A 22,164-nucleotide genomic window follows, 5' to 3' on the forward strand; every position below is an offset into this window, starting at 1 on the left:
AATATTTGTTTTAATCCAGTTTCAAATTATATTGTTAATTAATCACTATGTATTCTGCACTGAAAACTGCAATAACAAGACTTGAATGATGATGCTAATTATTTCTTATGTCAACTCTTAAGATTCTTCATCTTTTTCTCATACATGTCACACTTACTTCTAAGTGTTGCTGTCAGGATTAATTGAGCTTTTGAAATGTTGCAAGCTCAGTACTGAAGATGCTATAAATATTAATACCAGGCTGAAATAAAACACAATGGAATTTCCCCCCATTAACACATTTTAATAGGATTTTTCTGATCATTTGCATGACCTCTAACTTAAACATTCTGTGTGACTGATTGATATCAATAGAGTTCAGGTTTGATTGCCTTTTAGTAAACTTGAATAAAATAGCTCAGTGTTACCTTACAGTTTTTACAATGCCATATTAAACAGATTCAGAATTTTGGTCTAAAGTAACAGTCCAGTGGTATCTTTAAGACAAGCAAAGCTTTATCCAAGATTTTGTGTCCATACGCACCTCTTGAGGTAAATTGAAATGGAAGTTACCAGTACTGGCAGAACTTAAGGAAAGGTGTCAGCAGGCGTCATGGCAGCCATGGGTACCATGAGTACAGCACAAAAATACCAAGTGTGGTTTTGAAGTAGCCTCTCTCAATTGTTCATGGTTTTCATTGTGTGTGTATAGAAGGGAAGTTATAGTCACTTGAATGAAAACTATCTGCTATCTTGAGATATAAACTGAAAATAATATATTTCATCCCCTCTTCCCAATCAAATTTGGCTCCAGGGGGAAAAAAACCAACAGCACATGTCTGTGTAGTGCCCAAGGAAGCAAGACCTACAACATTCCAGTACCCTGGCATTTCTTGCTGCTGGTGCTAATATTAGTTCATTGAAAAGCTCCATTGTGCAATAAGACACTTGTGTAAACATGCTAATTAACCTGTTAAAAAGTACAATTGTAATCCAATGCTTTGCATGTGATTCATGATTATAAAATGAGAATGTCACATATTTTTAAGTGAAAACTCCAAAACAAGCACTTTAAGTAACCTTAGCAAATACCTTTAAAATCTTTCTTTTCCTTATTTCCACAGGTGAATTAAAAGAAATTAAACAAGATATATCCAGTCTTCGTTATGAACTTCTAGAAGATAAGTCTCAAGCGACAGAGGAGTTAGCAATTCTTATACATAAACTAAGTGAGAAACTCAGCCCAAATATATTGAGATGTGAATGACCTAGAATTATGTGACCTAACTTCACTTTGGACTTTGACCACAGCACAAGTATTGGCAATAATATTTCTAAGTAATGTATACTTGAAAAATATATTGTAGATTTTTAGCACTCAATAACTTTATGTACAGCTTTGTTTGAAATACAGTCTTAGAAACTTTTATGAATTTAAATGCAAAAAAGTTTTGTTTTATTTAATGTGTACTATAAAGCATATTTTGCATTTATTAAGATGCAATTGTATATCAACTATCTTGCATTGCTAATTTTTTTGGACAACCTTTGAATATTCTTTGTACTGAGCAAAGACAAAAAAACAACAAAAAGCTGTTCTCTACCATGCTAGTGAACAGGATTCTGTGGAATGTAGTAACTAGTGTTCAGATAGCTCAGTGAAAGATTACTTGAAGTTACTTTTAGCATGATCCAGCCAAATTCAATCTCTTTTGAGTCCCATTGATCTCAACAGGAAATATTTGCAAAGCAACCCTGTATAGTGTTTATTGGTGTACTCTGCTCTTCCCATAGAGAAATGTGAAAATGCCACAGAATCAGTTTAGGCAACAGAGACCATAGAGAAACAACCACCAGTTGTGGATGATGCCCCATAGCCAACATATGGATCCTTGTAGACAGGTGTTTGAATACAAACAGCTTATCCTTGTTGGCAGAATTTGAATGCAGACCACTAAGCTGCTTAAAGTATAAAATGGTTTTATTAAAAGGAAACAGCTTTGTATAGAAAGAGGAAAGAGAGAGAGAGAGAGACCTAGCTAGCTGTTATCTGAAGTAATTCTTCTGTTCAACTGTTCTGAAGGCAAGCAGGGAGGAAGTATGCAAGAAGTCTCAAAAAGCAGGACATCTATTGAATCAATCAGGACATTGCAGGAGATAATTTGAAAATAATCAGGAAATCCCTTTCCTATCTAAACTAAATGCCCCCTGCAGGATACCCTTTGTAGTCTGCTCAATTTTGCATACTGCAGATCTTGCATATTCCAACAGCCCTAATGGCAAGAAAAGAAACTCAGGAAAGGCAGAGCATTCCTACAGATCACTTGAGTGGAAACACAGAAGAAGCATCAGTAATTTCCCTGGGAAAAGGATCAAATCCGACTGGGAGAACCACATTATTGGAACAAGAAGGGTTTTTTGGGAGGTGGGGGAGTGAAAGGCAAGGGGAGCAGATGCAGTATGACAAGCAACAAGTAAAGACACATTGTCAAAAAGCAATACTATCATCTCCCAAATAATTCCCACTGAGGTGGGAAGCAAATAGAAAATGGGAGGTTAGGTCTCTCCAGGGGAAAAGATAAATTTAAGTATTTTATTTTGGTGAATCACAACCACATCAATAGGAAAACAAAAGGAAGTAGGACTAGAAGTTGCACTTCACACAAGGCAAGGCACCCTGTACTGACACAGCCAAAGAGGGAAACTGGAAAAGTACACCTCATGTAAGTCGTCCATGGGCCATGGTGACAATATATATACCAGGGCTCAAAAGCCAGCAGAAAAAGCTTTAGTTTTCTGGAACAGCATGGATAAAGAATCTCAAGTTCAAAACCTGCAAGTGGCATCCATCAGAGAAGGCTGGGAGAAGTCATATAAAGCCACGTCTGCAAGAATATTATTATTATTGACTGACAGCCTGCCATATGTTTTTTATCCAGCTACGCATGTGTTTTGTTCATAAGACTCTTTCACTGCCTGCTGTTTACCATCCCTTGCCACTATATTCCATCCCGTCAAGCTGCCTAACTGTGTGGCTTACACACTAGCAGTGACTGCGAGATTGTGAAGACCGAAACTTGCTCTTCCCAGAGCAAAATGAGCCAGAGAGGAGAGAATCCTTCAGCACATTCCAAGTAAGAGAACCCTTGTGAAAGTAATGAACAGGGGATAGGGAAGGATGTCATGTCCACAGAGATTCAGCTGTGAAAACATCTGAGTGTTTATAGAACAACTTTAATTGAGGTTCTAAATGCAAGACTTGAGGAACTTCATTTAGATTCCAACTTTCTTTTCAATGGGGACCAATATGGCTGACATAATTCTCCGCTCCTCAACTTTACCCTCACAGAAAGTGAGGCTGAAAGTGTGTGACTGGCCCAAAGTCTCCTAGCAAGCTTCCAAGGCAGAATAGGGATCTAAATAACAGAACGGGGAGTTCATCACATTAACTACTACATCATACTGAGATCTCTGTTATTGTAACCTTCAGTTCCTTTAAAAGCTGCATCACATTAAGATTAATGGGTTATGCTTTTTCCCTGTTGGCATGCCCTTGATAGATCAACAAAGTGTCTGATAAGTTGCTTGAAAGGTGCAGATATGCTAAAAAGAGTTTGCAGTCTCACAAAGCACATAGGAGCATGGAACCATCTTTGCCTCATAACTAGTTGGAGGGTGTGAAAAGAGATATAGAGACAGCACAGACTAATGCTCTGCATCAACAACAGAGTACCTGGTCCCAGGCACTGATATGTCAGTTGATGCCCACTTGTTTCTTCCTGCCAAATAACTCTCTCCAAAGCAAAAAAAGCCATGCCTGGGGTTTCCCCACTTCATTGAAGCAGAACGTGTATACAGAAGACTCCAGAAGACATCACTTTTTGAATGCTTTAGGTCAGGGTCTCCAACATGCTGTATCTGGGCACCATGGCACCTGCCAATACCTTTTTCTGGTGCCTATCAAGGGTTTTGCCAAGCAAGCCTTCCGATAGATTATTGGAGATTTGATTGCCTGTCCAGATTTTTTTTAATGTTTCTTTGGCAGCAGCTGTTACCATAGCACAAGGATCTGCTGAAATTAAACTGCAGCAAGCATTTTGTGACTGGAACTCCTTGTTGCAGCCATTGTTTCATGGCAGCCATTTTGCTGCTGCAACGACATCTTGTCTGAATTCCAAATGTGTCCTCAAGTTCAAAAAGGCTGGTGATCCTGGCCTTAGGCTGATCCTTGGTGGTGTATATGGCCCCTTCCAACTGTATGATTCTATGGCTTCTTAACCTTTTGTAACTGGCCCCATGGCAGCCATTTTGTACATGGTCCCACCTCCCAAGGCAACCATTTTGTGGCAATGCCTGTCTCAGAATTCCAAAACACCTACAGGGTCACCAAATTTGGGTATTTTTGGTAATAAGTTTATGGTACCAGTTCTTGTGTGTCATCACATTCTGCTCTTTTGTATTACATCCACACAGACTTGCAGTAGAAATCTGCACTTTTTGTTTGTGTTACTTTGAGTAGTGATCAAGCAAGGCATGACTGTTTAAGAGGCAGTAGCAGCAATTGGAACAGTGTGACTGGAACTCACCAACAAATATGTCCATACTTTGTAGCCAAAATAAGTAGTGAAGTGAAATACTTATGGTAATACTGGGAGCTGGACTGTGGGCTGAAAGCGCTCAGAATTTCAATTAGCTCCTGATCCCTTTTTGCCAAGCCCTAATAGCCTCTGTTTCTGCCCCTTACTTGAGCAGAGTTGTACCAGCATTGCTGTTGTGCACACTGTGGTAGCATGACAGCACGAAGTCACCTTCAAAATATGCTGGTGTAAAGACTTAATTGCTATGTTCCAGCTCTGCAGTTTCTATAGCAATACTATATGGACTTCCAAGAATTACAAGAAGTATGTATAGTCAAATCAATAGGATCTACTACCCAGTTCTATGCATACTTACTTGGAAACTGACTATGGTCACTGGGACTTCCTCCATAGTGTGTGTGTGCATAGAGCTGGATTCTTGTCTTTCACTGGACAAGTGTCCCCAGTCTCATTTGCTTTCTTAATGAAAGAATAAGCCATGGAATGGCCAACTGAATGTTCAACCATGGAGAGAAACTATCTATAACCTTAGAGATACAATTTTACATAAAGCCCTACATGTATAATTTGCATTATATTTGTCTTCAGAAGTAGTGTTTGAGGGTTTTTTTAAAACTTCAGATTAAGTGAACTGTCAAAAGCTACATTTTCATGTAGCGGAGATGATTTTTAAAAAAATACAAATCCTATGCAGGGCTGACATTTTGTTATTTTGTTCTACATAATGCCTCTGATGCTTACTTGTCCAATAAAATATTCATACTTTAGTGACTGTTTTATTTTGCTTGGATTTTATTCTGCAATGGTTTTTGTGTGATAATTAACAGTTAAGTTTATGTATCTTATTTATGAGAGATGTATATATTTGGTATGTGCCTACAGATGTTAACATTTCTATCAAAGAAAATGGAGTGCTTGGGTGGGAAGCTTTGCATGTTGAAATCAGGGGGTTGGGGGCTCATTCTCAGGGTGGCAAGCTAAACTCTTATCCCTGCCTGCTAATCCAAACATAAGGGCTTCTCCAGAAACTTTTATGAAGACCTGCTTCTGGAAACTACAACACTTTTAAAATCAGAATGGGAGACAATGGTCTGACACTAACAGCTCAACTACATTTGGGCAATTTCCGTGTTATTTTTTAGTGTGACAAATACACCACCATGCTTGTGATGCTACATATTCACAGCTAGGGTTGCCAGCCTCCAGGTAGGCTCTGATGAACTCCTGGAATTACAATTGGTCTGTAAACTGCAGTGACCAATTCTCCTGGAGGCTGGGTTCTGTGGAATTGCACCCTAATAAAGTCCATCTCCAAATCTCCAGGAATTCCTAAACCTGGAGTTGTTAATCCAATCCCAAACCTGGAGTTGTATGGCAAATACCCAGTGCTGTGTGCAAGCATTTCAATTCATACTCCTATTGAATGTGACATGGTCCCATCATTGCATTCACCAATGGGGTAGCTGTGTTGCCTACAACCGTGGTCCCCAAACCCTGGTCCGGTGACTGGTACCGGTCCGTGGATCAGTTAGAACTGGGCCACGGTTCCTCCTCGCCCTCCTCCTGGGCTGCTGTCTCAGGGGCTACCCTGCCACTCTGCCACTGGCTCACCTTTGGTGCTCTCTGGCAGCCGCCATGGCTGGGGCTCCCCCTCGGTGTGGCACTGTGCAGCTGCTGCTAGCAGCACCCCCCCCCCAGCGGGCAGCAGGAAGTCAGGTGCGCTGGCGGGAAAGCAAGTGGAGCAGGGGCTCCATCCCTTGGCAAAAGACTAACCCCCCCCCCTCCCCGGGCCTCAGTAAAATTGTCAAGCCTTGACCAGTGCCCAGTGATAAAAAGGTTGGGGACCACTGGCCTACAAAACTACGTGGCAACCCCTTTCCCGGGTATGTAATTACACCCTCATCATAAAACACCGGGCTATATTTTTGTGTGTTTTAAATTACGTTTGCATTCATACCTCCCTCCCAAGCTGAATAGTCCTTTAACTAGCACTGCGTTCACTCCACCGTAGACCTGAGGGAGCCAGAAGTCCGCAACAGGAGGGCGGTTCTTTGCAGAAGCAGCTATACGAGCGCCTCGCAGCCGGGGAGGCACAACCGCACGACCCCCTCCTCCTCCTCCTCTGCGCACTTCTCGCTCCCGGTTTGATTAGCACCCCGGACGACCTCGTAAGCAGAGGAAGCTTTTTGCTAGAGTGACACCTCCTTGGCCAATCATACGCCGAGCCCGCCTCCCCCTTTCAGGTCGTGTCCAATGGTAGCCGGCCCTGATTGAGCGTGGGTAAAGCAGTCCCGTCGCCATAGTTACGGGAGGACCGGCGGCATTTTAGGCCGTGCTTTGGGTGCGGGGTGAAAAGCTGCTTCGGGGGTACGGGTGCCCCGGGCAGAGGAGCCGGGCACGAAGTTTAATTGGCCGCCATGGAGCTAAACCTGAGCCGGGTGGATTATCTGCAGGTACAACCAACGGGAGAGGGAAGCGGCCGTCCGTGTGGCCGTGTCTGGGCGGCCGAGAGAAGACGACCGGGGGATGGGGAGGGGATGGCTGTGGAGCTGGTCCCCCCCCCACCACTTCCTGCCTGCCATGCAAAAATGCCGCTTCTGGTTTGTGGGTGTGCTTTTGCAAATAATAACATGGCGATTTGCTTGGGGGGGGAAAGACACTTGTTGAATTTTTGCCTGTGTAGTTTTCATTTGCGAAGCCCCGAAACACACTAGGGAAGCCGAAAGACTGGCGGGGGCCGTCCGGTTGCCTTCCAGGTCATTCGCCGCTGCTGCCCCTCTTCGGTGTCTATAGTTGAGGCCATCCCTTCTCTGCCCCCGAGGGCATCACTTACACGCCAAGAAAAGACGGACCACGAAATGGAATGATTTCGTTCTCTTCTGTGCCTTTTCTTCAGACAGATCTTTAGCTTCCGGCTACTGTTGCCAACTGTCCGGAAAAAAAACAAATCGCCTGTCTCTTAAATAGGATGTTATTTCCAGGTGATGCTGTTTATTTCCATGTCATAAGAAACTTAAGCTCTGCATTTCTACATGATTGAGCCCCCAGTAAAGGAACAAGGAGCTCTTCTCCAGGCCCATGGGCAGCCCTACTAATAGCATAATCACTGTGTTGAAACCGATAGAAATGTTCACCTTCTCACTGATTTTTAACAAAAGTATTAACAAATGTGCCTTATGATTGAGTAGAGTCCACCCTGCAATACCAGTGTCATTTTGCGATGCAACTGAATCTTGTTTTTTATTTAATGGATCTGTATTCTGTATAAACGACTTCAAAAATGTCTTTCTTTTATACATTTGGATTTTCAGTGTGATCCTTTTCCTAACATTAGTAAATTGCATTGACAATGCACCTTTCATCCAAGTTAAGCATGCATATAGATCTGCAACACAAGGGTTATCAGTACACATACTTTGCCTTTCATTGCAGCCTGACTGCTCTATGTGCTAAATGAAGCATGTGCTTAGATGTTCACTGGATTCCAGAGAATAACAAATGCATGTAACAAACATTCCAAGATGCTGATTTGTTTCACTTAATTTTGCTTTAATGACATGCTACATACTCAGTTCTTAGATATTGTTAATATAGTGCAGTTGTTGTGAGACTCTTTAAGCGTAGGTTTTAAGCATCAAAATCCTCTTAAAAACGATTCTGTTATATAAGAGATTTGTGACTGCTGATGCTGTGTGTGAGCTGTAGTTAGTTCCATTTCTTCTCACTGTTCTCATATTTTTAAAATCTCCACCAGTATTTATTAAGCGTATTTTAGTGTGTCCCATGCTCTTCTTTCAGTTTGGTATACTAATTAAGAGTAACAGCCTGTAATCTGGAGAACGGGACTTGATTCCCCATGTCTCCATAAGTAGCCAGCTGGTTGACCTTGGGCTGGTTGACCTGTTCTCTCAGCCCCAGCTACCTCACAGGGTGTCTTTTGTCGGGAGAGGAAAGTTGCTTTGAGACTCCTTAGGATAGTAAAGGGGCAGGGGTACAAAATGTTAGCTCTTCTTCATACTTCTTGGACAGTATATTGCTTGGAAGTGTTGACAGCTTTCATAAGGGGTAGAGTTCCCGTCACACCATAGTTTGGTTGAATATCTAATTGGATGCTGCTACTTCAGGTATGCTACAACATCAACTGGAAATAGAAAAAATAGGAAATATACCATCTAAAGCAATGCAAAGGCAAAGAATATTCCAATAATACTCTTGTGACATAATTTTAACACTGCCTGAGTCTTCGCAGACCTGAAATTTTTTCCTATTAAAGGATGGATTATTTTCCCCAATTAGGTGGGAGTGACCTCTCAGAAAACTATGAAGCTGCTCCCTACATCAGGACGCAAGGCAATGCAGAAGGTAGAGAAGTTTATTGTTTTATCATGTGTGATATTTCTGTCAGATATGAGAGTTAGCACCTTCCTGAACCATCCTGGCATACTATAGCCCTTTGTAGCCTTAAGCAACAACCCCAGAATTTACAGGCTGTGTCATTCAGAGCTGACAGCACTGATCATCTGCTCAATGGTTTGTGCAATAACTATACACTTTTTGTGCTAGATATGAACACCCAGCCACGCCACATGAAGTGTACAAGCAGCATCATTTTGTGTGTATACCGTAGAATCAATTAGAAAAAAATAATATAGGTATATGCAAGGGAAAAAGAGTTAATATTGACTTTTCTGGGCTGCACTCAATTCCTCAGTCTCCTTTCCTGGCCGCCCACTTCAGGCTTCATAGGGCAGTGGCTCTTAATGAGTGATCCATAGACTGACCCCATCACCTCTTCAGATTCCGCTCTTCCCATTATCCATGTCACAGCCCTCAGTGAATCCCCTCTCTTCCTGTTGCAACTTTGAAGGTCCCTCATCCTCAGCTCAGTTTATTGGAGCCTTGCCACCCCTGGGCCATGGGCCCTGTCCTGTTGGTTCCTTGGGTAATCCCTCAGTACTTAGACACTCTTCCCTTGGGCAGAACTTTCTCTGTTTTTGCCTGGCTAGACTGTCATGAAGTCTCTTCAGGAGATAATCAACCTCTCCTTTTCAATGGGAGAGTTGCCAAAGGGGCTCAAAGAGTCAGTGGTTTCATCCCTTACTGAATGAACCATCCCTGGACCTGCACAACTCAGCCAGCTACTGTCCCATTTTGCATTTGGCATTTCTTAGGAAGGTGGTTGAAAGGGCCGCTGTGGACTAGTCACTAGAGGAAGCTTTGGTCTTGGATCCATTCCAGCCTGACTTCTGGTCTGGCCATAGTACTAGTTGCCATGAGGGATGAGCTCTGATGACAGATGTATCAAAGTCAGTCGGCACTGCTTGTGATGCTTGACATAGCTGATCACAGACTTTTGGCTTGCTGTCTCACCGACACGGGAATATGTGGGATAGGTTTACAGTGGCAGATCTCCTTTCTCCAAGGCCATGGGGAGATTGTTGTGTTCGGGGAGAATCTATTGCATGGTTCTGTCTCCATCTTTTATGCACCCTCTTGCTCAGCTCATCCCAGTTTGGTCCGGGATGTCATCAATATGCTGATGACATCCAGTTCTATCTCCTAATAGATGGCTACCCAGATGGCTACCCATCTATCTCTGGGTAGTATAACAGTAATTGATGTTGCTATTGTTTCTAGATATTTCTAATTTGTTAATGTTTTGAAATTGTTTAATACTTTATTATGTTTTTAACTATTTGGTAATTGTAACACATGCATCGCCCTGAGCCGTTTTGGGAGTGTGATATAGAAATTTAAAAAATTAATCTGCAGGATATAATGCTGGGCATCTTTTAAAGACAGCTGTCCTCAGTTTTCCCTTGGGGAGTGCTGAGGCTTGTGGTCCTTGTGCTGCATGGAGGCTGCATCTGATTCCAGCTCTAGAAGTTGGCAGGTCTTTATTGGCAGAATGGTGTGGGAGCAGAGTGGTGTTGCCGGATATCATCTTTCTGAAGTGTATAGAAATGACTAGATTCTCTGAAGAGCAGTGTCGACATGGCTTCATATTACTTTATTTTAAGGTTGTCATTGGAGATCAGGACGGTGTCGTTACCTGCTTTGGGATTAAAAAAGGAGAACCTGTGGTAAGTAGTTTCCTGTAATTGTTAGCTTATTTATTTTATTTATTTGTTGCATGTATGACATGCGTAATGTAGCCAGGAGATCCAGGGTTTGTCTAGCAGCCAGGCAAGGGGGGTTTAAAGGTCTTCCATCCAAATACTAGCCAGGGTCAATGCTGCTTCTGAGATCTTACCTAGGCTATCCTGGTCAGGGATATTGTTAGTATCGTTCTTGTTTAATTCCTCACATATTCTTCATCAATAACTTCATTAGAGCACACACTGGTGTGGTATATATAGAATAGAGCATGGGAACACATGTATGTAACATTCACACAAATGTAATATACAGGTTGTAATTTGGGAAGAAGCTGCTCTAAGGTAATCTTCCCACAGAACCTTCAGAATCCTTTCGGAATTTGGTAGAGATTTAAATGTGATTGGCAATTTGGTGGAGGGAGCAGTGTAAACAAAGGGCTACAACTCCCAGCACGTCTAACATGTCGGTTAATGGCATTTCTGAAACTAAGAGTGTGGAATACCATAATGTGACCAATAGAACCTTCTCCGAAGATTATTCGGCTATGCAAGATGCTCCTTCACCAGCGACAGTATTCCCTGGGAGCTTCCAGTGTTAGTGTAGGCACACTGAGCTTCAGTGAATTTGGGCCATGTATACTTGAATGCCTCTCCCAATGTGTTTGCCTTCCTTTAAGACCAGCCACAGTGATCAGGCTGATCTTAATGGAAGCTTTCACTTAGACTTGACTTACATTCCTCATGGGAGAAAGCTGAGTATAAAAGCACTTCCAGGTATTTGTTTCTGTCAACATCAAAGCTTTCTTGGGTGCCATTCTTCACTGTCAATCACTTGTACTTGCATACAAAAAGCGATGCAAGCGGTGATAGGAATTCTTTTAGAAAATCAGGAGCCCAGGGGCACGTCAGAGACATACGGGAATAGATCCTATTAAAGATCTATGTGGAAGCTCTTGTCTATCAGATGCATGAACAGGCTGCATGGCAATTATCAAATTCTGTTCCTAGTTGGTAACTACCAAACCGATTCTTTCAGCTTTGTATTGAGATATACACTACCTTGGAAAGGTGGCATCTGAACTTTCTAAACAAGTAAATTAGTTATTTGTGAATTTTCTTCCCCCAGAAAGCAATACTACAAGTGTAAGTTATGTCAGTCATGTTCTTTCCCCCATCATGAAAAACAGATTGTTTGTGTTTGTATAAACTGCCATCAAGTTGCTGCTGATTTAAATTGACCCCATAGATTTTCAAGGCAAGTGACATTGAGGTGGTTTGCCATAGCCTTCCTCTATGTGACAACCCTAGGTTTCCCATCCAAATATAAGCCAGGGCCAACCCTACTTAGCTTCTGAGATCTGATGATCTCAGCCTGGGCCATTCAGGTCAGGGCACATGCTGGTGACTCTAGCCATGATTAATAAGAAGTCACAGGAAAACTCATGTGCACTTAAAAGACACATAGGAAACAAAGCTGCATGAGAATGAAGACATTGCTATTATTGTCACATGCATGTTTAAATTGTGCATTTCAATAGATTTTTGAGGTGCTGAACAAGGACATAACTCTTGGTATTATGGAATATCTGGGGAAGTCAGGAAACTATGCAAGGCCTTTTATTTTGTCAGGCTTTTAGGGTTGGGTATTTGGTTTTATTGGTTGTCTTTCTACTGACAGTTTTGGGAACATGTTGCAGTTGTGCAAATTTGATGATAAAATAATATTCTAGTCATTAACTGATTTTAATTGTAAGCCATAACATAAAGTATGGTCCACTTTCTGAAATTTATCCTTTATGAAATAATTTTAAAAACACCGAAAGGAATGCATCTCCCCCACCCCCAATTTAGAATTATATGTTTTGTAATGGAATATAACTTTCCCCCCCTTTAAGCCAGTGTTCCAGACTTTGCCAGGAGAAAAGATTGCGAGGCTAGAACTTGGAGGTGCCCTGAATACACTCCAGGAGAAAATCTTTGTGGCTTCAGGATCTGAAGTTCGAGGTTTTACAAAGAGAGGGAAACAGTTTCTTTCATTTGATACCAATCTCACGGAGAGCATCAAAGCTATGTAAGTATGTTGAAACATCACATTAATAGTACTTAGAAGTGTCATTGACCTTAGGTATTCATCCGAGTAAATCAGATCATTTAAAGGTAAAGGTAAAGGTATCCCCTGTGCAAGCACCGAGTCATGTCTGACCCTTGGGGTGACGCCCTCTAGCGTTTTCATGGCAGACTCAATACGGGGTGGTTTGCCAGTGCCTTCCCCAGTCATGACCGTTTACCCCCCAGCAGCAAGCTGGGTACTCATTTTACCGACCTCGGAAGGATGGAAGGCTGAGTCAACCTTGAGCCGGCTGCTGGGATCGAACTCCCAACCTCATGAGCAAAGCTTTCAGGCGGCTGCCTTACCACTCTGCGCCACAAGAGGCTCTTTCAGATCATTTAATGCCCCTTTAAAAATCAATGCAGTGTACTCCAACACTATTTCTTGCTTTGAGTTTTAGATTTATTTGTTTATTTAACATTGAGTTGAACTAAATTTTCCATTGTCAGAATGGACATTTCCTGCCTGCATCTTGTCACTGTAACTTACTGATCTCCACAGAATGTTGCTTCTGGTTTCATTGGTGAAAATTGCCAGTTTCGTCTGGATCGCAGCCATTTGTCATGTCTATAGTTCTCTATCATACCTGCATATGAAGGGATTCAGCAGTATATATGCATGAGCTCTGACTTAATAGGAATTGTTAAAATAATTGAAATAATAAATGTAGAAATTAGCTGAGCCATTCAAATATAATCAGTCGAATTGAAAGATAAAGTTGAAACACTGTTCACTGTTTCAACTGTGCCATGATTAAATTAAGTCTTCTAATTGAGTTTTCCACAGAACCATCTGCACCTTGTGTGCATATTACTTTAATCTATTGTAATTGATGCAGAGGCAAAACATAGGGTTGTTTGATATAATCATGCTAATTTATTAAATATTGATGCATCATAAAATCTGTTTCTATTTGCACCCAAATGGGCTTATTTATTTGCTTCCTATAGATAGACAGAAGCAATAATTAATTCACTGGTCTTATTAAAGTATATGATATGGTCTGTATTTTTGGAAAGGTATTATTTTCTTTTTCATTATAGTATTGAATAACCTGGGGACATCCCCACCTTTGTGGGTGTGTTAACTAGTTTAGCAAGACCAGTGTATGGTCTCTGTTATGGTTGTGACTGGATTTGAATTTATATTTCACCTTGTACTTGCTTTCATTAGAGTGGATCTTGACAACTCATCTACGGTTGAGAACTGTCCTCACTCACTTTGAGTGGATTTATTACTTTCTTGATCAGATCTTGCTGTACTTGTCCCTCCAGTGTAGTGGCAGATATCTCTGCCATCAGAAACTGTGCCTTCTGGTCTCTCTTGATAACATCCTCCTTCCTTGCCTGTCTGAGGCTTTTAGATATTGATGTAAGTGTATCTTCCAACTGAATATGACAAGGTGACCTCTGATGAATGTTTATGCTGCAATGTATTTACTTAATCTCAATCTCTAATGTGCCACTTGATTCTTGTCTAATATTGCTATACCTGCATGACAAAACCACTCCTTTGGCACTGTTTTTTAGGCTACTGTATATATGTGATAGTGCAACCAGGAGCAAAACTAATACTGTTAGTCAGCTCAGGGTTGGTGTGCGTATCCCTCTATTTTCATCTTCATGGGGAATGGCCCTGTAGCTTTTTAAAATCAAGCTATTGCTATACGTATTTTCCCTAACATGCTGTGATCTGAAGGGCACTTTCCTGGGAATAAATTTCATTGAATAACACGGAGCTAACTTAGGGGTAGACCCACTCAAGAATGTTTCTTAAGTGTCCTGAACAGACTTCCCAAGCTTAATGCTGAAACGTCTTGTGTTCACCATGTTCAAAGAATTATCACATTTGGTGGCAATTATGTTGCGCAAGTATTGATTTTGATTGTTTATTGTTGATTATTTATTTTTAGGTATATATCTGGATCAGATCTCTTTCTTTGTGCAAGTTATATCTATAATCACTACTGTGACTGTAAGGACCAGCACTACTACTTATCAGGAGATAAAATCAATGATATCCTCTGTCTTCCAGTAGAGAAACTGTCTTGCATTACACCAGTCCTGGCCTGTCAAGACAGAGTCCTTAGGGTTTTGCAGGTAAACCATATTTGTTTGTTGCCATTATTGCATATTGATAGCAGCAGAGGTAAATAGCAGATGCACTATTATAAGATGGGAGAATGTTTTTTTATTTTGGGATTCCTGTCTTATTCTTGGCTTCAAAGTTAGAGGAGGCCACATTTTGTGCTGCAATCATCATGTATTCCTTTGGCAGGAACTGCAACCAATCATTGCTTCATAGTGCATATATGTACATGTTGCAGTTCAATTTGGAACGCAAAGTTTTCATTTTACCTGTAAGAATGTCATATTTGAAGTTTTAACAAAACAAATATCGTATGTCTCAAATTACAAAGCATTCCAGAGTTAACTATTTTGTCAAATATATAAATAATGGTGCATATGATGCCAATCATATATTATAAATTAATATGCTGTATAGCAGTAGAAGCAAATCTTTGCAAAGCAAATTGAAGCTGCAATGTTATAAGGACTGTTAGATTTTGTATCAAGAAAATTGCAATCTGTTTTATTGTATTTGCTTATAGTGAGGGAAGGGGAGTATCATAGTAGACTACTGTTATAACTTGTAACAGAAATTACAGCAAAATTTATGATGTTCACCAGTATTCTTGATGCTGTGTTAGTGAATATTAGTTCAGGCTTTCAAAACTTTAGAATTCATATTTATGGAGGTCTTGAGATTCACAAACTAAAAAAAGAGGGAGTAATATAAATAAATTGAATTGAGTAAAAAAAAAATCTATGAATACAAATATTTTAATGAGACGAGAAGTGTGTCTCAAAGTTTCCCCCATTGATTAAAACATCTTAAGGATGAAGACACCTGATAGCTAGGAAGTTCAAAGTTACTAATCTGAGCTTCAGACTATTACTGAAGGGGGGGGGGGAATTAGCTAACCTCTTTTTCTGACAGTCTTGGAAATTGGACCAGTCACTTATTTCTCCCAAACTGATCATGATTAATGGCCTATATATCTATAGCTTCTTTCCTTCCACAATTCTTATAATTAGTTTCCTTGACAGCTTTGCTCACCTTGTGCTGAGCACCAATATGGTTTGCTGAAACCTCCCATGTTTTTACTGAGACGTCTCCATTTTCCCCCTGCTCCTTATTGGTACCAGTACCTTAATTGTTCCATTCTTCTTGCACTCAGGCTTCCTTTGCCCTTCCCCCTGTCCTTTTCACTGCTGTAAATAGATCATGGCTCTAGTTTTAATTTTATTTATTTATTTTTTCACAAATTGGATGGATTTGACCTAAGTTTTATCCCACGATCAAGATAGAGGCATAATAAATGTCCTTTATTTCGTTCCCACCTGAAAATAAGTCAATACTAGTCACTGGGAAGATTTCTGTTAACAGTATTCCCTACTTTCTTTTCCTGAGGGATCAGATTTGCTGTATGAAATGGAAGTCCCTGGTCCACCTTCTGTTCTGGCTTTGAATGAAGGAAATGGCGGTAAGTATAACTTACTGATACAATATGAAAGTATTTTAAAATATAGAAATAAGTTTCAGGTGAAATTTAAAAAATGTTGCCCAGGTTCTTGAAACCTATAAAATTAAATGGGGTTAGAGTGCTGTATTAACAGTTATTCTAGTAATTCACTTTGTATATGTCCCTTTTATGCTAAGGCCTGAGCTAGGTTCATCTTCCCTCTAGTGACATTTGGGTCAGAGCAAATAGCTGCAAACAACACAGCCATAATTAACAAACTGTTGTCAGATGAATCACCAGCAATTACTAAATCAGTAGTCAATTTCTGTCTGATAGTTCATAGAGTGTGAAACTGATGTGCTCTGAGAACTGAGAAAATGTATTTGTATCCTTTTAAAGCCCCATTAAACTGGCGAAGGGAAATTGTTGCCATTTTTCTAGAAAACTTAGTCCTAACCGGCTTTAAAAAAAATTAATTCTCAATTTCCTTACCAATTTCTAACAATTTATATCTGTTTTGTGTTTTAGTGGGTTTTTTTATTAGGTATTTACTGTTACACCTTTTTTGGTGTAAACAAGCATATCATGTATTTTATCTTATTGTTCTGCTGTTATTCTGTAATAAACTACTGGTGATTCATTATAAAATCAAGACCCATATTGGGCCATGGCAGCTAGAAGTAATAGCATGATCTTTTTTGTCATGTTACCTTTATCTTACTGTAACTCATGTGAAGAGGCGGTAGATCTTCTCATTTTGTAGGCCATCTGTGATTGGAATACCTCCAGTGTAGATAAATTCTATATGTGCTTCTAGAAACAAGGGGGCCTAACATTACAAGTATTTCTGACCAGAAGTGTGTTGTCAAAATGTCTGTATCCATGTGCAGAAGAAAACACCAGGGAACTCAGTTTGTTTTCGGTGAAAAGGTACACATATTCCCTCTGACATTTTTCTAAGCATTTCTAAGTTGATGGGCCTCGAGTCATGGGTTGATTTTCTGGTGTGACCTGATTGAGTTCATTTTGCTCTAGGTCTACTTAGATGCTGGAGATCCTTGACTGGATCTCTTGTCTCATATAATACTAGTCATTGGGGAGAGGAGGATTTATTGGTATCCTAGTACTGGACAAGGAGAGACTCACTTTCCTCTGGACCCTTTTTCGCAGTGTAAATTTGTTGCTGGAAGCCCTATTTGACCCTCCTAGTAAAACCTACAGAACAGTCTCTGTTACAGTTGATCAGATGAGATCAGGTGGCTGATTTATCATGGATCCTTCTGGAATGTCCAGTGCTCTTATATCTTTTTCTTTTTTGAAGAAGGATGTAGAGGGTAGTAACTGTGGCTTTCTGTGGCATATGTTGGCAGATGGTTTTCCAGGGCTGGTAGGACAACTCATTTTAGAACAGTACTTTCTGCAGCAAAGCAAACAAACAGCTTCTTGTGCCATGATACTTTGAAGACTCTCCCATAAGAAACCACTACAGTAATTACTAGCATGTTCTGAAACAGAGGATGCAGAATCCTACTACATATGCTACCCACAGTATCTATTTATTTTGTATTCATAGGTGACTCTGGTGAAGAAGTACTTTTTGGCACATCTGATGGCAAAATAGGTCTGATACAAATTTCCGCAGCTTCTCCTGTTGAAAAGTGGAAAATTGAAAATGAGAAAAAAAGAGGAGGTAGGTGTCTCAGTGGTTTATCCCAGGTCATTGTTATACCATTATGGGGAGGCAGTAAAAATGCATTATTTTCAGTAATAAAAGGTGGTTTAAGGAATCAGTTGCAAATGTAATGTCAAATCCATGAGAAAACATATAAGAATCTGTATATAAGTGGTGTTCTGACACTGAGGTATAACAAATTAGCTGATTTCCATTTCGAGGCTGGGGAAAAACGGACTTAGTGATTCTTCCTGCCTTTTGCCCTTTTGTATTTTCTGTAGGTCAAAAGCACAAATTTGCAGCAAGTCTATTTTTGTCTGTTTTTCCCCATTGATTCAGATTTGATGAGAAAGTAGAAATGAAGGAAGTCTGATTGCAGTTTTTATCAATCAATCAGACTTCTCATTGATTGTGCAATTGCGCAGCTCTCATCAGTGGCAAACAAGAAATAAAGACATGAATCCAAAGCCCACCAAAAGCAGAAAATCCAGGAATTTCAGTGAACCACACAACTAGCTGTTGCTGAGTAGCTTTACTGCTTGTATATGACTCAGTGTCCCAGCTATATTTATTTATTATTAGATTTTTATACCGCTGCTCCCAGCAAGCTGGCTCGTGGTGATTCACAATAAAAATGTTTTGTAAAACATAATCCAAAATTCTAAGACCTCATATAATACAATTACAACAATTCACAGCAGATAACATCACCTTCCGTACCCTGACCACCCCCTCCTCCGTCCTCTTCCTTCTGAGGCTTGGAGGCTGCAGATTCCTGCCGTGTGAGAACTGCCCCTTTCGGTGAGTTTCATAACAACTGTCTGCAGCCTTTCCAGGTCCTGGGGGGAGGCCATCCACAGAGTTCTTCCACTCTACCCCCCCCCCCAATCTAGTGCCCATTGTATTCCTGAGTGCAACAGGTGTGGCTCCTAACATAAACTATAAAATTCCTCCCCAACATTTCAGAGCCATTGTAGCCAGTATGGATTATATCATAACAATTGGTGATGGAAAACCAGTGGGTAGATATGTTCCTTTTTGGGAGAACTAACTGCACTAATGAAAGAGATGTTCATTTGTAATGCAAACATTTCCTGTATGTAGTTGCATATGAGGGTGCAAGGAAAAGGAGTCAGTATTAAACAAGAACATGGTTGTCCAGCCATGATCTAGGCATTTGGTTTGAGAAATAGGTGTGATTAATGTAGGGTCACTGCACACCCCTTTCAGATTGGTAATATTGTGTCCTGCAAAGTATTCTGTGATTTTTGTTTGTTTTGTAAACTCTTAAGAATCCTTAGATTAAAACTAGCTAGTATTAATTGCAAATTGAACCTGTCAGGTTCACACAGTCAACATATCAGATTCTATGTGAGTGGACTTCTGGCATTTTGTACAACACATATATCTTGCAATCCATATGTTGACATTTTTAATGAAGGAGGAACTAGTTCACACGTGGCAAATTATTGGTTCTTATGCTCCCCCACCATGCCTTGTGATAATATTCAGTCTGCAATTATTTGTGTATTTTTCTGTCCATCATTATTTGAATGAAACTATAACTTCAGGACATTAGTTCAACCCTGCATATGCCTCTTTTTCTTAGTAGTGGAGACATTAACATTCGTTTTATCTGCTTCATTTTAGATCAGGTCTAAATAGTCATTTTATTTTTGACACAGTACAGATTGCTATAGGGGTTTAAAACCAGAAACAATTATTTGGTTTGATGTCTACTTTCTATTTTACAGGTGTCTTATGTATGGATAGCTTTGACATTGTAGGAGATGGAGTTAAGGAATTGCTTATTGGCAGAGATGATGGAATTTTAGAAATCTATAACTTTGAAAATGCAAACACCCCTGTTCTCAGACATGAATATGTAAGTTTATTGTGACAATCTCTAGAGGGGTACCCATTTGTTATCCATTAAATACCAAAGAAGCATGTTTCACTGTGTAAATGCTAATTAATGTTTTGTGTAACAACCTTTTGAGCCAGCACTCTCTTCATCATATTCATGAAGTATTGTATTGACTTCAGAGGCAGCTGTGTGTGTGTGTATGAGAGAGAGAGAGAGCGCACATGCATGTACTCAGATAAATAAAATGAACAAAAAGAAGTGTGGCTGCTGCTGTGGAGAGATGTTACTTCTAATTAGGTTAGAAGGTCAAGTAATCCAAGAAGTAAGTTTGCCGCCTTAGATCTTATAATAATTATGGCTGATGTTAGCTGATGTTGTTAGCTGATGTTGTTAGCTGATGATGTTAGCTGATCTTAGCTGATGTTGAAGAGGGAAAGTAAGCTGAGTAAACTTCTGAAGCGGTCTCACTTTGAAGTATTTTTGGTCATTTTCTAATCTGTAATCTGTCCAGGGGGATTCAGTCCTATTGTTTTGTGAGTGTATCCATTGGAGAAATGAGTTTGTGCCTCTAGTGGGTTTTGTGTTCTTTTCAGGCCTTTTCAGAGAGCGTCACATCTGTCCAAGGTGGCTGTGTTGGGAAAGAAGGCTATGATGAGATTGTAACATCAACATATTCAGGTTATTTTATAAATGCTTCCAAACAAATTTTTTAATGTATATACATAAAACATTATTGGGATCCGGAAACTGAGTGTAATATTTTCATTACATGAGATTATGTTTTATATTAAGTTTTATCTAACCATTCTGGCAACCTTTTGAGATTAGGTTGTTAGGCTGAAAGATGATGGGTTGCGTCTAGCCAGCTTTTGCACTCAGCTTCGCTGTCAGGAGTCCCCCCAGGGTTCCCCACTTCCAAGGAGCTACCCTTTGTGTCCATTCATCAAGTTAGCAAGACAGGTTGTGCCTAAGAATACTTGCTGGCCTACTGCTTGACAGTCAGCTGGAAGGCAGACCAAGGCAGGACAATTTGACAGGTCACAGGTGAATGTTGGTGGTGACAACAGCAGCCTCTCACAGGAACTGCTCATATTTTCCAGAGGAGTGGAACTACCAGAGGGATTAGCCAGGCTCTTCATAATTAAAAGGGGTCTGCTAAAGGTGACTTGCTAGCTCATAACTAAATATGAGATAATCAACATAAATACAATAAGCCAATCAGTGGGTACATATGAGGTACATATGACATAGCAAGATTTCTTGTATCAGTTCTTAATCCCTATTAAAAAGCAGTTAATCCAATTTTTCTGCAGATGTTTTAACTAACTATCCAAGTTTAAAGTACCTTGAAGCAAACAGAGTTCATTGAGATTTCAGGCACTTTTCAGTTGTCAGCATGCAAATTCAGCAAGAAAATTAGTGGTCAGAACTACCACTACAACTCTCCCTGCTAAGACTGAGGCCAGTGAGAATGTATATGGCATACCCTACTAGTGAGGATCCACTAAGCTCAATTACTTTATTACTACAGTTGCCATGTGGCTTTTGTACATTCAGGCCAGGTCATATGATCCCCAGCCTAGGCTTTTGGGTGGTCAAAGAGAACATCCTCCTTTTTTCATCAGCAGAAAAACTGGCTGAATCCAACCCAACTCTTTACCTGGTGGCTGAATATGAGCTTGGTTTTCTTATGCATTAACCAGTCACCGTTTTCAGTACTCATGCATAAACCTTTGGAAAAAGATAACAAGCACTTAGCTTTAACAAAGAATATTTATAGGAAAAAAAGGTTCACTTGCAAACATAATTAATTCTACTTTTCTATTGATTTTCTGAAAGATCCTTTGTTCAACATGTACATTAAAAATCAAATATTTAAAGTTTTATCTTGAACTATACTTTCTGGAGCCTGGCTGAAATATTACATACAAATCTAATAGGATTCACCATAGTCAATGACATCATTTCATTCTGAAAGTTTAAAAGCTAGTTAATTGTTTTCTGAAAAAAATTAATTGGATAACAGCCCTAAATCCCACATTTATAGCTGACCTAGAAGCAATTTAGGTCAGTTATGACAGTGATACCCTGGGGAACTGGCATGTTTGAACACCCTTGAAACCTTTCCTGTGCTAGCTTCATAGCAATATTGGGTACCACAAAGCAGTGCCTGGTGAAAAGGAGATGCTGACTGCAGTGATGCTGTTTCAGTGGTGGTTTCCATATTTTGCAATACAATCACATACAATCTCAATGCACCTTGAGACCTAGGAGGAAGGCAGACTATAAATTTAATAATAACAATAATAATAGC

The 22,164-nt window shown here is 40.2% G+C and overlaps 2 protein-coding genes across 6 annotated transcripts in view; both read left to right on the plus strand.

Annotated features, from left to right (window-relative positions):
* The window catches only part of TRPC3 (transient receptor potential cation channel subfamily C member 3), a 60,739-nt gene extending 55,420 nt beyond the window's left edge, over positions 1-5,319 (plus strand). For all 5 annotated transcript variants that reach the window (XM_077300409.1, XM_077300407.1, XM_077300411.1 and 2 more), the window contains one exon: positions 1,104-5,319. In XM_077300409.1, coding sequence (XP_077156524.1) covers positions 1,104-1,246 — 143 coding nt within the window. In that variant the 3' untranslated portion in view covers positions 1,247-5,319. The remainder of the gene's footprint in view (positions 1-1,103) is intronic.
* A 1,542-nt stretch (positions 5,320-6,861) lies between these two features.
* The window catches only part of BBS7 (Bardet-Biedl syndrome 7), a 28,225-nt gene continuing 12,922 nt past the window's right edge, over positions 6,862-22,164 (plus strand). Inside the window, exons 1-9 of the mRNA XM_077300412.1 lie at positions 6,862-7,030; positions 8,874-8,939; positions 10,598-10,660; positions 12,571-12,746; positions 14,698-14,884; positions 16,260-16,332; positions 17,885-18,001; positions 19,738-19,868; positions 20,444-20,528. Coding sequence (XP_077156527.1) covers positions 6,995-7,030; positions 8,874-8,939; positions 10,598-10,660; positions 12,571-12,746; positions 14,698-14,884; positions 16,260-16,332; positions 17,885-18,001; positions 19,738-19,868; positions 20,444-20,528 — 934 coding nt within the window. The 5' untranslated portion in view covers positions 6,862-6,994. The remainder of the gene's footprint in view (positions 7,031-8,873; positions 8,940-10,597; positions 10,661-12,570; positions 12,747-14,697; positions 14,885-16,259; positions 16,333-17,884; positions 18,002-19,737; positions 19,869-20,443; positions 20,529-22,164) is intronic.

Source organism: Paroedura picta, chromosome 10, assembly GCF_049243985.1.
Source record: "Paroedura picta isolate Pp20150507F chromosome 10, Ppicta_v3.0, whole genome shotgun sequence".
Classification (NCBI taxonomy): Eukaryota; Metazoa; Chordata; class Lepidosauria; order Squamata; family Gekkonidae; genus Paroedura; species Paroedura picta.